This window comes from Misgurnus anguillicaudatus, chromosome 15 (genome assembly GCF_027580225.2).
Source record: "Misgurnus anguillicaudatus chromosome 15, ASM2758022v2, whole genome shotgun sequence".
Taxonomy (NCBI): domain Eukaryota; kingdom Metazoa; phylum Chordata; class Actinopteri; order Cypriniformes; family Cobitidae; genus Misgurnus; species Misgurnus anguillicaudatus.
The window spans coordinates 23,193,233-23,209,328 of NC_073351.2; the positions used below are offsets into that span (position 1 = coordinate 23,193,233).

Here is a 16,096-nt window from a genome sequence, read left to right on the forward strand (position 1 = left end):
GGATTTTTAGGCACTGACTTGGCCACTCCAAAAGGCGGATTTTGTTATTCTGTTTGTGGACTTGCTCCGGTGTTTTGGGTCATTGTCCTGTTGCAACACCCACCTTCTACACAGTTTCAGCTGACTTACAGATATTCTCATATTATCCTGAAGAATTGTCTGATATACTTGAGAATTCATCTTACATTTTGCCACCAAAATTTGAGAGTGTGCCACTGAATTTTACATCCAGTCGCACATGTGCGACCAGTAAATTTGACCTTTTTTTTTTTGTAATGTGACACTGAATTTGAAACAGCACATTGTACTTTCTGCATCTATCATTAAAGTATTTATTAGTAATACAGTGGAATTTGTAGACATGTGATTATTTGGTTAGCATGTTGATTTACGGTGTGTGTCCCTAAATTTTTTGGTTGCGCCCCTAAAATTTTCAGTTGGGGCCGGGGGCCACTGTGATCCTAGTGAAAAAGTTAGTCTGGAGCCCTGTTCATGATTATATGCCGTGCCCTTTCTATTGAGAAAATTTCTATTGTGAAAGTTTATTAGACAGTGGTTTTAACTTTTTCGGCATGCGGCCCCCCTTGTGTATGATGACCCCCACTTGTACCCTTCATGCCCCCCCCAAAGAAAATTTATGACATAAAACATTGAAAAACATAAAATTTGAATTAAACAAAACTTATTAATAGCATTTTTTTAAGCTTAATTACACATAATTTATTTATATCTTTTATAAAATGTCATAAAACTGGGCCCCCCTGGCACAATCTCAGGGCCATTAGTTTGAGAACCACTGGTCTACACTTCAAAAAGGTGATTTCAACATTACAGCTAAAATTTTTATGAATTCTAGGACCCAAGTGACTTAAAACACTGCAACATTAGTAGTTATAGTTACAAATAGAAAAAGCATGTGAACCTTTTGGAATTTCATGGTTTTCTGAATAAATTTGTTGTTAAATGTGATCTGATCTTCATCTTAGTCAAGGGTATTGACAAACATAATGTGTCTAAAAATAATTTCTACACCAGATATAGCGCTGAGTGTTTTTTCCAAATAGTTTAATCTTAGTTTCATCAGTCCGCAAAACATTTTGCCAATACCGCTGTGGAGTGTCAATGTGCTCTTTTTTTGCAAACTTCAGGCGTGCAGCAATGTTCTTTTTAGTAAGCAGTGGCTTCCTTCGTGATGTCCTGCCGTGTATTGTAGACTTATGAACAGAGATGTTAGCAAGTTCCAATGATGCCTTCAAATCTTTGGCTGTCATTCGGGGTTGTTTCTTTACCTGAGTTTTCGTTGCGCTCTTGGTGTCATTTTGACTGGGTGCCCACTTCTTGGTAGAGTAGCAACAGTCTTAAAGCATCTCCATTTGTAGATTGTTTGCCTAGACTGGTGAATTTCTTTAAAATAACTTTGTAACCCTTTCCAGCTTTTTAAAGCAACAATTCTTGCTCTTTTTGGCAAGGCATGGCTCACATAAGCGTGTTCTTCTTGTACAGAGCAAACTCCAAAAGTTTGAGGGGTTTTTATCAGTCAAAGTAGCTGTAGTTCACACATCTAAACATATTAACTTTACGAGACTACAGTTGTGCTAAAACCTGACTCCAATATCTTTTTTTTGTGAGGTCATTAACTCAAGGGTTAACATACTTTTTCCACAAGCACTAGGTTTTTCGTTTTTTCTCAATAAAGACATGAAAGATCAGAATTTTTTGTGTTATTTTTTTAGACACATTATGTTTGTCAAAACCCTGATGTAGATCAGATCACATTTTAGGACAAATTTATTCAGAAAACTATGAAATTCCACAAGGTTCACATATTTTTTCTTGCCACTGTACATTTACAACACTGATGTTCTAAAATTTCCATAGATTTAGTCAGAAAAGTTACCTTTACAAATGTGGGATGCATATTTCTTTTTTAACAGTAAATAGTGACCAAAAGTGACAGGAGTACAAACGTTACAACTTACACCATAGGTGGGGTTAACTGTAACAAACAGAGGGTTTGTTGTAAACACAAATAATTCAATAAAATTCTGTCTATATACTAAAGGTAGATATTGTTTATATATCTGCCTATAATAGATAGATATCCACACATTCAGCCATCCATGATCCTTTATCTAACCATTCTTGTATTAAGCATCAATGCATATAAATAGATTTTTTTGAAAGGGCTGCACAATTAAGACAAAGAAAATCATAATTGTCATATATTTCCTCTGATACTGTATTAACAGTTATCGTTTTTATTAATAGTATTTACATTGTTTTCATTTCATTATCATTGTATACTGAAGGCTTGTAACACAGTGTGACAACTAACCCCGCTGTGTAAAAATGTTTTTAATCCCAGCTATCAGTTACTAGGAGATGCTGACGTGTTTCAAAATGGTGCTTTGTTTTAGGTAACAAGACAGTGATTAAAATAATATAAGGTTGGATTTGGTAACTTACACACCCAACTCAGAAATCGAAAAAAAATTTAAGACGAAGAAATGTACATTTATGCATCCAAAACACTCTTTGTTCAATATCTTAACCAAAACACATCCAAACTTTTCACAAATTCACAGGAGATCATCTTCTGACAGTAAGAGAAAATGACCAAAAGCACAGATTGCTCGGCCCTGTAGAAATATGTAAAGTAGCTGCGTTACAATTAACCCCGCGTTAGTTTGTGCCCCGCTCACCCCTACCCTTTCTGTAAAGGTGGATCGTTAAAGGGCCCCTACTCTGTAAAAAATGTCTGTAGAAATTACAGTATTAATGGGTATTACTGGCAACTAGCTGCCAGTAACTTACTGAAGATTTTACATTTATGTTATTTAGTGGCAACATTTTGTTCAAAGTTAAATGAACATGAAAAATTTTCAGACTTTATCTTCTACATTAAGTTACTGGAAACCAGCTGCAAAATTACAGCAAATTTTTTACAGTGTATAACAAAAACACTTAAATGAACACTTTAAGAACACAGACTACACCAACCAGACTATACAAAACACTTTTTAAAGGGATAGTTCACCAAACATTGCTCATCAGAACAAAGAAATATTTGTAATAACATAGTGAGTAAATGATAACAGAATTTTTATTTTTGGGTGAACTATCCCTTTAACGCAGAACTAAAGCAATCTCTAAATGAAATTCTCAGATTAATTTGATTATGTAGAGATCAATAAAGTACATCAAGTGTCTCTTATTTTTGGAACCAGGGCTACATTGATTCAATTTTGCAAAACCTCCTGCAATGGGCCAGATCCCATACACACATTGCTTTTAAAACTAGCACAATGTGCTTGAGACAACCAATGAAGTGTTGATTTTATTTTAATAATTTGTTTATAAAACATCAACAAACCAACGAGTGTGAGGATATGTATTGTATATGTATAATATGTATTGTGTAAAATACAGTAAAAGGATTATACTGTATAGGTGATGAAGCTGATCTTTTTAATAGTTAAATGCAATGTATATTAGGCAAAGCTCTTTGACTTTCCAAATGACCAAAACTGTCATACTGATATCAGTGAAAATGTTTTTCTGCTGTTCAGTAGAACAAGCGCAATAACACGCTGTACTTCAATAGACTGTCTGCATCCTCTCGATACAACTTTAGTTAATTGTAAAGGAAACAAACAAAATAATGACTCTCAAACAAGATCATTTAATCCACATTTCAGAAACAGGGCTGCCAATTTAAAGTGCTTTACATCAATAATATACAAATTTGTAAATGACAATAAACAACCAACATGGACATGGAATAAATAAAATACAAAAACATGAAATATTGTAGCATCTAATTGAACATATCACTAACATAAAGAGTATCACAGGATACATAACAAATATATGCATTGCACATAGCCATTTAATACCAGTGGTTTCTACAGCTGATGATAATATTTATAGTGGAACGTTATTTTTATAATGCAATTTTCTAGAACTTTATATAAATTATACAGTACATACAGTCAGTCTGAAAACACTGTTGTGCACATGAAAATGACTTCATTACAGTGTAAGAGCTAAAATACTACAGTACACACTTGCTTTTTCCAGGTCTAAAGGCTGACAGTGTTTTGCAGAGTTTTATTTGACACAGCAGTATTTGAACGCTCATATCTTCAATAGATGTGCATCAAGGTGGTAAAAGAGGCGGCTTGAAGGTGCAGGTCCCAGTGCAGTGACGAGGGCTCAGCATCTTACACGAGAAATGGTGGAGTGCGTCGTGAGCTTCTAGGAAAAAGTGGATGAATCATTTAAAAGAGAAGTTGCATATGGCTTTGTGTGTTGTTGTGTAAATGGTAGTGCAAGAGTGAGAGAAAATGCATTATATAGGACAATAACAGCTACAACATTGAATAACACACTACGTAATGTCTCAGTTTGTCTCTACTCATAAATGCGCAGAAGGCACTTCCTAAAGGAGTCCTTGAGTTCTCCTGGAATGCTAACATTCCCTAACCTTTGCCAGAATCAATTACCTTTTAACTTCTGCTGAATAGCATAACTAGTCTATAGCACAAAGTGTTTGAGCAGGAGAGACAAAGGATATCTCAAGTGTGAAAGGTTTCCCCTTTTCATCCACACATTTTAAAAGTGTTCACAGATTTCTGAATTAGCTTTTCTGGCGTCCACTTATGTGGCTTACAAAAAATCTATACAACTCCCTTATGAGGGAGTGAAATGCACCCACATATTAATATAAAAGAATATAGAGAAATAAAAATCTCTTTTCTACTGCAAGACCACAGAAGAACCAGCTCAATCGATCAGATATTATGGTGTTATGCCTTTCCCTTAAATTAAGTCTGAAAGCTGTTATTGGAAGTTGAATGCTCACCTCGAACAATCTGGAGTTGCTGCACCATTTCCTCTCTGTATGAGAGTTCTCTTTTCATTTGGTCTTGAAAACTGTCTGAGAAAATATGAAGTAGGCTAAATTAAATATTAGAGTATGTCATTTTTCACATCTCCAGCTATAGCATTTTCATGGTACATTTACCATCTCAAAACATAAACACCTTTATTGTAATGTGCTTATCACTAAACAAACTTTATTGCTTTGAAAATATTACTAATTCTCAAATTGTAACCTTTTTAGTTAAAAGGACTAAAGTCATTAATTTTTTGAGACTACTTTTAAAACATAAAATATTCAAAATATTTTCAACTAACTAACATCTGCTATTTGCATTATTCTATTTGGACCTGCGTAATGTTTTGGGTACATTTTATTTGACTGGTCTGTTATAGGATTTTCAGCAGACTTTCTACTGCAGTATAATCGGTTTCATTAACTGGTCTTTTAATGAAAAAAAAAATGACTTAACGAAAAGTAGACTAATATGGTGTTTAATGGAGCATGCGCAAGTCTGAATTTATTTGCACGCAAAGACCTACCTTTTAGATTCTGGAACTCACGCTCCAACTTTTTTCTAAGTTCAACTTGTTCCACAAGTTGTTTTTGCAATTCCTCTGTTAAAATAAAAACACAGATTATCAAAGTGTATTAAAATTAGCATTCTTTAAACACAATTTGTAAAATTCCTAAATTGCTCAGAAAGGTAACACACTATTATTATTCAAGAGAATATCATGAATGTAATAATCACTGTAAAATTATAATTTTTGAATTATGTAAATATAGTACCGCTATTCAAAGACCCACAGGACATTTAGTATAAGACAAATATTAACAATTTACTTCAATCATCCCATTTACACCCCCCTGACTCTTATAACTCTTTTTGTCATAGTTGTGTATCTGCATTATTTCCAGAGTGAAAATCAGAATCTTATTGTAACAAAGCCACTGCACGGAGCTCAAAGATACAAAAGATCCTGGAAAACCAAAGAATGTGTGGTACCTGGATTTTTTTTACAAAGTGACCAGCTGGACATTTAGGACACAGCAGATGCACAATATCACAAAAAATTCATTGAGGATTTATGAAGTTATACAGCATAATAAGAATTTGGGGAATATACTTTCGACAGGATCATTTCTGTAAATTAAATTATTTTGTCTTGTGTATTATATATCATAAATACCTTTTATAACTCTTTAGACACAATAAACATATTACCGGTTAAATAAACATATCCAATGGGTGTATAAAATTGTAATTGTTTTGTTTATTTTATCAAATTTTCTTTGATCTAACAATAATATATGTGAGCTTTACACAATATGCTCAATGCAATTGTTAATATCATTGTTGTTAATATATTGTTAATATTGAAAATAGGATCAGCATCATTAATTATCACGGAACAATTTTGAGTTAAGTAATAAACAAAAATAATATTAAACAATAATGATGATAATAAAATAAATAGCCTACATAATTTAGCAAATACCTTTGGCCATGTTCTCTATGTTTTTCTCAATCAATGATGCTCTGCTGCTGGGGTCTTTGCGCATAGATTCCTCATCTGCATATAAGACAAAAACAGTATTTAAAAAAAAAAATCAACACATTTGTAGGAATTTCGGGCGTTACAATAAACGGGACACACCATCATTGGATTCCCTCAGGCGATCTTCATGTACACTGGCTTGGTCCTGATGAATTTTGGGTTCCATCTCCTCCACTGTAGACGAAGGCTCTTCTTCGTGCATGTCTTTAACTATAAGCAAATGGACTGGTAAATATGATGCAAGATAAAAAATTACATTTGTATTTAAATTAAAATAAAATAATTAAGATGAATGAAAATAAGGCTACCAGTCGATTCAATCGGTTCGCGTTGGTAAATGGCAGATGATCCAAAATAAGACGTGCTCATTGGATGGGTGTGCTGCTCTCTCTCACGCGCATATACCTGTAAAACAACATCATTATTAGCAATTATGTCCAGATTTAACAAGTATCTATATATATATATATAGGTCTATATATGTAAAAAAAAAAACTCAGAGACTTTAAATTGTTTATCTTAACGTGATTGTTTAATTTGGTGAGGAACATCTGCTATTTTAATTTAATTGCTTTACATTTATAATTATAAATAAAGCCATGTTTATAATTTAAAACAAATCTGATGCGTTTAGCCTATTAGGCCTACGTTTAAAGCCAACAAGACAAACCTGACCACAATCTGTGCATCTCCCAAATTTAATAATTTTATAGATAAATAATAATTTATATAATTTGCATGAATTAGGTAAACTGAAAATACAATCGAAAAATTTTCTTAAATTTACTTGAATATAATAAATTAAACAAATCTGCTACACAGAGCGGAGAATATTTTAAAATTAAATTAAATTAGCGAATTTTTAGCAAATTGGCTTTATATTGATATATTGTTTAAAATAAAATGTACACTTCGTTACCTATAAAAAGCAACACTTTATCAAATTAAAAAAAAATCTTAATAAGTTTACTTTTACTACAATATAGCCTATTTGGAAATTTTTCCAGTTACTTACCTCAAAACGCGTCGTATGTTTATTGCTCTCAAACGGCTTTCCAAGGCTCTCCAATTCAGAGGGTCGCGTTTCATTTGAATTAGTCGTGTGTACATCAGTCATAGTGTGCATCTGGTTATTTTGTTGATCTTGACCCTTAACCCCCTCACTCTGTGCCACGGACAAAACAGGGGGGCTCCGCCGGTCATCCACAGACAGCTGCAGACACTCATCATCTTCGGCACCTTTGTGTGACTCCACATCCACATCCGGATCGTCCACACTGTCCACGTCCGGAGACGCTGACCTATAACTAGAACTTTCACTCAAGAAATCTGGTGACATATAGCCAGCCCTGGGACCAGAATATGGACCCCTATTGCCATATAGTTTCGCAATACTCTCAACATCTTTAACCACTGGTCTGAACGCTGATATGTAACTTATTTTTCTTGGGGTGACTGGGATGCCTTCAACTGATCTACTCTCATCTCCTGATTTATCCTCCTCGTTCCGGGTAGACTGTGTGCTAGAGCACCGTTCATTGTCAAGTAGACTGTCTTTTGGGGTGCTCGTGCTTCGGTCGCTTTGCTCAGACCCGTCCAGCTCGTGTCTGGTGCATAACACGTCAGAAGGAGGTTTTGGTTGGGTATGGTGGTATGTTGGCATTGCTAAGCTGCCTGTTGTAGGCCAAAACATCGGAAAAGATGGATAGGCACTGTCCTTAGTGCTCGGCCAGAACACACCTGGCAGGTTCGTTTTGTTTGGCTCTCCCATCACAACACCATCATCTTTCTTTTGACACAGTCCAAACGCCGGAAAGCCATATGGATGCGGAAAGAGAGGTGGTGGAATTTTTTGTAACATCCCAAAACTCTTGCTAGGCACTGGAATAACAGGGTAACTGCGAATGCTGCTTGGCATGGTCACGTTCACCCTGTCATCATCACAACGGAGTGTTTTATGGGGTACCTCAGATGGTTCACCCTGGGACTGACCTCCCGGTCTCTGAGTATGATGCGGGGGTGAACCCCCAGACCCACCGACTGGCAGCGTCCTCTTGCGGCTGCCACCGTTAAACATGGCTTTTACGTCTTCCCAGGCGTGTGCCACATCATCCGGTGAGTTTTTGTCGCTCAGTTTTAAGTGTCTTCTCCATGAATTAAAGTTCGCAGCATCTGGTTGCGTGTATTTGGACTCCGGTGTGCGGTGAGAGTGAAATATGAACTTATTTGGAGAGAAATACATGTTGCATAATGAACACTTAATGCATTTCGCTCTTGAGCTATTGTACCTGGCTGGGATAAAATTGCCCCTGCTGCCCCATGCGCATTCGTGTGACACGTCAAAAGCGAAATTTTCGGGTAATTTCGGGGGTGAGTGTGCACCAAGAAACGATTTGCAGAGCCTCTCGGCCTCTCGCTTTGTGATCATCCCGCAGCGTCTCGAGGAAATGGGCATAGCCCCCGCGCGCCTGAGGATTTCTAACTGGACAGGAGTGCACTGCACACATGTGATGCCCAGGGCCACACGCCGGTTGTGGATTTCGTTATAGCTGTAGTTCTTCAAAAGGGTGTTGGATATTTGGGCTAGGCAAAGTCTCTCCTGACCGTCTATCACTAGTGAAACGATCGGTATTCCGTATAAAGAAGTCTCACTGACTTGGTTCGGCTTTAGTGTTGGGCCAGAATAAGGCTGCAAGTCTTGCTTGGAGTTCGGGGAACAGCTGGTGTCTCTTCCAGCCGGCAGCTGATTTGGGATAGATTCCATTCCTGGAAATCTGCGAAGAAGGGTACAACTGTTATATGAAAAAATATATTAATCAATGACCAATATAAAATTGTAATTATAAATATAGGCTACAACTAGTAAACCTAAAAGTAACATTCTAGTGACAACAAAACATATCCTAAAAATAAAATAAAAGGACCAGGCCACTCTAAGCTTTATTATTTAATTTATATGAACAAAAGTTACTAACATTTTTGCAGACATACTAAGATCACCATCTTTACGGGTATTAACGTTGAATTCCTTTGCTTATCGAAATAGTTGTTTTTCGTGTTGCGCTTTATTAAAACACATATAGTAGTTTACAAACCTTATTTTTTTGTGTTAAAAGGGCAAGCGTAAGTGTTATGTCAGTATCAATGTCAGCATATTAAACTGGCAGAAGGAAATATGTATTAAGCCATGTCAAACAGATTAACAAAGGTGAAAAATTCTCTATGCGGATTTAAATGTAATTACGATGGATAATCTCTAATCTTTGGCTAATTTGTTAATAAAACCAAATTAGCTGTAATTTAAATACCATTTTTGACAGCACGAGAACCCCCTTTTTATTCTTTATCGCAGTTAAACTTGTCTGGATTGCATCAATAAATTGTTCACAAATTCATCATAATCCTTTTAAATAATTTAGATTGTATATTATGGTGTAGACTATTGCGCATTTTGTTTCGTTCAAAGCGGATCATTCGTAACAAAACGAAGTAACAATAATTTGGTTCAATTGTGGATAAACATACAGATGCATCGTTTGGTTACCTTGCGCAGCTTTTACTGTTTTGTCTGCCTTTGAACAAATATGAGAAACTATAACAACAATTTACATTGCAAACGTTGAAAAATCTCACCTTTTCAGAAGAACGCGAAGTGCTTGTTATCAGTGGGCAAAAAGCGCGTTTTCGACTTCTTTGGATAAATGCTTTTATTTGTCCTCTACTGGGGCGTCTGAGACGCGTCGGAATCCCGTCGATCCGATATAAACTGTCCACGGGCGCTTGTTCGGTGTTTTTCTCTCAGGCCTGTTAGAGCGCGTGTTCCTGCATCCCACTCTGTTCTCCCGCGACTAGTGCTGAGGCGCGCGCGGACGGTGACCACATGCTAGTGCGGACCTCAACGACACAACCACTGAAGACACTCGACAGCGTTCAAGTGACAGCCAAACTAAAAGCAAGGCACTCCCACTTAGCGCCAGCATATTTACATTAACTGTTTGCCTTCGGGACCAATGGGGACGACAGTCAGTGCTGTCATTGAGGCCTGGAGACGTTTAAAGTTCACCACGTGATCTTTTAACACATGAAAGTGATTGCCTGTCTGCCAAAGTGTGCGGACGCTCGCGTACGGCATTTAGAAAGCGTTTAGATTGCTATGTAGTGTGCTTCACGTAGAAAGCGCGTTTTTTAATGTGAAATGGCAATATTTTACTTTGAACGTGGGAATTGTTGTGGTTTTGTAACAATATAAGGAACTTAAATAGTTTTATCAGATCTGCGTTTAATGCGTTTCATTATTGGACAGTGGACTTTTGATATAAAATTTACCACATACCAATGTACATCACACAACTGTTTAGGTGAATAGGAATTAAATAAAGCCAAAGTTTACAAAACACAGAACTGAATAAACGATACGGTTATGATGGTAAGTATTTACGACCCATTTAAAGACCACCGTCACATTACAGATAACTCGTGCAGAGGAGCTATTATCCTACTGGACTGCATAGGCACTATGTCACTGCCTATAAAGGATATCAATTCTTAGACACTGATGGGTTTATTATTTACAAGTATGACATTTAATCCAAAAGTAAACAGAATGTCCATGAGGAGCGCATTTTATTTTATAATGTGAATAATCCATCTTTTTTTCTGTTGCAAGAACAATTAGCCTATGAGAAGAAACAGCATAATCTAATAGAGTGAATAAACAAAGGTGAATAAAGAAAATTGCCTCGAGCCTTTTCATCTATATTCAGGGTCTGTTTTAAAATAAACTATACTGTTATTGAAATTGCATGGCGCCGGGGGACTATAGGCTAAGCAATGATTGTCTCCGGGGGCTATTTGGATCGGTGTGGGTTAGGGGAGTGCTGTTGCCCGCATGTGTTCAAGTTCCCACGGGTTAGTTGAACTTTTAGGAGCAATTGTTCTTCTGAAGAATAAGGGTAATTTCTTTAAAAAAATTAAATGCGCGTCCCTTTTAAAAACATCAGATAAAACGCAAAAATAAAGGAGGCTGTATTCTAAATGTATTGGATGCAGGTGCTAATAACATAATATTAATCTAATCCTCCAATTAGACTACCACATGATATGCTGATGTATGATGACCTATCATGAAAATAAATACAAAACATAATTCAGATAAAACAATTATATATTTCGATATATAATTTTCTGTATACTTAAAAATTCAGCATGTAGTTCATGGCAGTCTCCAGAATGTTTGTGAACTGAAAACGAACACTTTTTGCAATATTGATAGCGGAGGGAGGACCAGGGGAGGGAGTTTGGAGTAATGCGACCCAGCCCAGTGCTATTGACTTTCACAGGCAAGAGACTTTCTTTCTCGCCAACAATAATTACCATTTTGGACTGTAATTATTCACTTCTTTTAAATTATTCAGGGACCGAGCTGAATGCCATATTGTTATCCATTATTTCTTTTACTCATCCGCCAGGGTTAGATTCGGGCAGGTACGGAAATCGGACACCTTACAAGATATTTAATTTAGCCCTTTTGTTAGTCGTAGAGAAATTAGAGACCTAGAACAAAACACAGCTAAAATTATCCCAGAATACCTTGGTATTTATACTGATAAGGGAGAACACCTGATAAATATCTAGCTGAATTACGCTACAAACAACAGAACAAAGCAACGCATTAATTGTAAAATAAGAAATGTTGCAACAGTTTTAAAATAGTAGGCATAATTATTAATAATATAAGTAATTTAAAAATAAAAGTACATGAGTTATCCATAAACTGAGGCATAAACATTTTAAATGTAAAAAAATAATCTGTCCGGACGAATATCATGAAAGTAAGGGTAGCATTTAACGCAGATTTTCAAACAAGCAAAAACATTTTCCGCTATTTGTTATTTAACATTTCGATATAGGAAATAAAAATTGCAGGCAAAAAACACACACACACTGTAAAGGCCACAGCAAACAAACCTCACAGCTTTCACTGATGTATAAAAAACTATTAACAAGTAAAATATTAACTGTTAAGACGCTATCCATTCATAAAGACATTTGACCAGCATGTTATTTTATTAATAAACACGCACGTTTGTTTCCTTCAAAATGGCTATTTAAATTAAGTTAAGATTATAAAAAATTAATTCCCAAGTCACAAATACTTGCCGAAATTATCTTAACTGAAACCACTACACACAGTAAGTATAGGCTATTTAATTTTTAAACGAATGTACTAGATTTGGTTTGGATGGTCAACTGATGCGTCCGGCACTAAAAGACTTCACTATCTCATCTTGTGCATCACGTTACACAGCCTACTGAACTTTAAGTGAGAGTAACACTAATGAGTCACGTTGATGACGCACATTTCACATCATTTGACAAAGTTGTTACACAAAGACGTCGAAACGGTGAATGACCCAATGGATCCACACATTTTTATAAATGTCTGAAATTGAATATTTACGCAGTAGCTAATGATTGAGAATTAATGCCAAATTGTGTTTTTTAAAATATATATGTAATAATGGGGAAAATACAGGTTTGACCAAACGCAATATTTCAGGGTTAATTACTATTGGATTGCACGTGCTGGTATATTGACAGATCTGAAGAAGAACATTGGAAAAAGCGTGTTGTGTCGTTGTAAAGCGTAAGGGAGGTTCCGCTGACCCCTTATTCATTCCTGACAGACAGCTCATTTAGACATGTTAATGGTATTCGGGTTAAAAGTAGCCGAAGTGTGACTTTCTTTAAAAGTTACAAGCCAAACATGTAAATATAAACATTAGATTACCACTTAAAATTCGCTTGAACAGCGGGCTTCAGAGTAAACATTTTACTGGTACCAACATAAAATCATGACCCCAATAAATTTAATTTTAGGGACAAATCAATCCTCTTCTACTTTATCGATCTCCACTAGCTCGCCACACTTGGACCACGTTTGAACGCCTTTTTTGTTTCACTTGGAAATAGCATTTCGATTAGATCCTTTATTAAGCGTGGATTGCTTCAAAAGGGTTGGCGCGGCCAGAAAATTAAACGGTGACAATTTAATTACTGGACATTGATACAGGCGTTGTGGCACGTGCACTGTCAACCCAGGTGGACTAAAATGTAAAAGATGTGCAGCTCAGTCTGCAACAAAACAAACTAAAAAAAAAGTGGCAACAAAGACAGTCAATGAAAAATACTGGATAGTTATTTTTAAACCTGCGGTGCTCTATATCTTATAAAAAGTCAATAATTTTATGTAGCCTGCAATAAAAAAGTATGCTGCCTAGTGATGCGTTTATATTGATGGGTGCTCACCCAAATAGGTTTGTAAGCTGCTTGGTCTCTTTCCTCTCCTGTCTATAAGGGTCAGAGCAGGGTCACCTGATGATGTAGTCCGGTGCCCATTTGTGACTGGCAGCAAAGGTAATTTTAGTTGTCAACTCAGAAAATTAGGTACAAAACAACTAGGCCTTTAAAAACGAACTTGTCACTCTTGGTTCCCTTGAAACATGGTTCAATGTGCTCAGACTCCATAGAAGATTTAAAATTGCAGGATCAGTGAAAATAAAAGCATTTTTTTTAAACCTAACAATTATTAAAATAGAAATGGTCAAAGGTAAGCAAATAAAAAATCTAATAGTGTCACTTCTAAAACCACATAATCACATTCACCCACAAGCATGCAATCAGACACTTTTTTATTACATCAGAGAAAATTAAAAGCCTTTTGGGCTGAAAACAGATTTAACCTTCACAAATTTCTTGCTAACAATAGTGCAAACACTATCCATCTAGTCTGAGGTCAGCTCAAAATATCCTAAGTTATTTCATGATGACAGCTAGAAAAGGAGAAAGTTATTAAGAGATAAAACAGGAGGGGCATTACCTGGATCATGCTTACCTTTACAAGACTGAAGGAAAGAAAAACTCATTTAAGTATTCCTACATTAATCACCGGCTGCACATCAAACTGTGATAATCACCTGAACACTCCATTAAAATAAAACTGCCAACCCTGGGGAAATCTCACCTTACTCTTTAATTGTTTTGAGGCTTTGATCGGCTTTTTAATCCAAGATTAATTTATGCATTTTTAAATAACTCTACATATGATTAATAAGCTTGAAAATTAAAAGGAATCTAAAGCAATTATAACAAGTGGTTGGTCATCACCTCATTAGATGGTGTTGGGAGATGCAGTGTGTGTGTGTATGTGTGTGTGTGTGTGTGTGTGTGTGTCCATAGTAACAAGAAAAAAAGCTATGCTGCATTCTGTTTAAATGTTTTGACAATGTATAACATGAGTTTAGGACATACGCAGTATGAAAAGCACCAGCAGCGTTAAGTTGGGAAATAGTAGAGAGTAGATTGGCAGAATGAGAGTGGTTGCTAAAAGGGTCAGTATAATAATGGGGACTTTACAGATTTACATACTAATAGTTTTATTCCCATGAAAGTAAAATGCAGTTTAGAGCTCCCAGACTGCCGGCCATAGCCAATTTCAGTTCCGCAGCACTGGCTCTATTATTTAGGGAATCGTGTCTCTTTTTAACTAATTGTGATATAGAGTAGCGCAGTAGCTTTTTAAGGGTAGATTTACAACAGGCATGCGGATGCCACACAGACGGTCAAGGTTAAACAGGAGACCCAGGAAGCCTCAACTCTTACCAGCTGATAAAGTCTCAGCTTCGGCGGTGTGCGCCAAACCTGAAAGAAACGGCAGAAGGCAGGGATGTTAGCGAAATCTCAGGAGTGTGGTGGAGAGTATCGAGAGTAAGAGCTTCCTTCAATCTGCTAATGTGTAAACAAGATATCACTCCTCTCTTAGCCTGATGCTCATCTTCCTGCTTTTAAATCTGCCCCCTGGCCATCACACACACGCACACACACACAAAAATGTCTTACACCTGCAGTTTGTTATAAAGGATCTTGCTTTATCTACTATGGCTGTGTAAACATGACAGCTGATATGGAAAGTTTACTGTTGTAAAACACATGTATTATGTATTTATCCCCGAGAATTACACATTTTTTTCAATGATATTATGCATAAAAGCTAAAGGGATTATTAAAGGTTATCTGCGTTGTGTGTCTGCGACTGTCCACAAGAGCACAAGAACCCTTTTGTCACAAGCAAGGCCGCATCTGTCGCCGTAGAGACCTGCTCTCAGGAGAGAAGATGGGAACAAAGGTGCTAAAAGGCTGTGTGATGGTGAGGCCATCCTCAACCCTTTCACGCACAAACACAGCTGTCAATCATTCTTCAATCACACAAAAACGACCACACGCACACTCTAACATACCGAGTCCCGACTCGAAGCCAAATCTTTCTATAGCAACATCCTACCCCCTTTAAGATGTTTTATGTTTACTACGAAACATTTTGAGTTGCTTCAAAGCCAAACTTGATAATGCGGTAACCTTACTGCATGCGATTTTTGCAGACCACAGATACACATGCTGAATATTACATCGAAATAATACCTCGGTAAGACCCGTTCCATCACCTCAGCGTGTTAGCCAATAGTGCCAATCACAGAATGAGCCCCAGCCAGTGATAATGGGAATTATAGTAATGAAATCCTGGGCCCGAGGCGCTGGTATACTATAGCAGGGCATTACCATAAAGATGCGACTTGCTTGTTTTTTAGGGTCTATC

General features: G+C 36.5%; 1 protein-coding gene across 6 annotated transcripts in view; it reads right to left on the reverse strand.

Annotated features, from left to right (window-relative positions):
- Positions 1-3,662: 3,662 nt before the first annotated feature.
- Positions 3,663-16,096, reverse strand: part of skor1b (SKI family transcriptional corepressor 1b) — a 60,111-nt gene continuing 47,677 nt past the window's right edge. For 2 of the 6 annotated variants that reach the window (XM_073853609.1, XM_055174732.2), the window contains 7 exons: positions 7,460-9,218; positions 6,753-6,849; positions 6,544-6,654; positions 6,385-6,459; positions 5,425-5,499; positions 4,865-4,939; positions 3,663-4,257 (listed from right to left, as the gene is read on the reverse strand). In XM_073853609.1, coding sequence (XP_073709710.1) covers positions 4,160-4,257; positions 4,865-4,939; positions 5,425-5,499; positions 6,385-6,459; positions 6,544-6,654; positions 6,753-6,849; positions 7,460-9,208 — 2,280 coding nt within the window. In that variant the 5' untranslated portion in view covers positions 9,209-9,218 and the 3' untranslated portion in view covers positions 3,663-4,159. Of the gene's footprint in view, positions 4,258-4,864; positions 4,940-5,424; positions 5,500-6,384; positions 6,460-6,543; positions 6,655-6,752; positions 6,850-7,459; positions 9,219-10,077; positions 10,579-16,096 lie in introns of those variants that run through there. The other 4 variants (XR_008636570.2, XR_008636569.2, XM_055174734.2 and 1 more) reach the window with 4 other exon arrangements.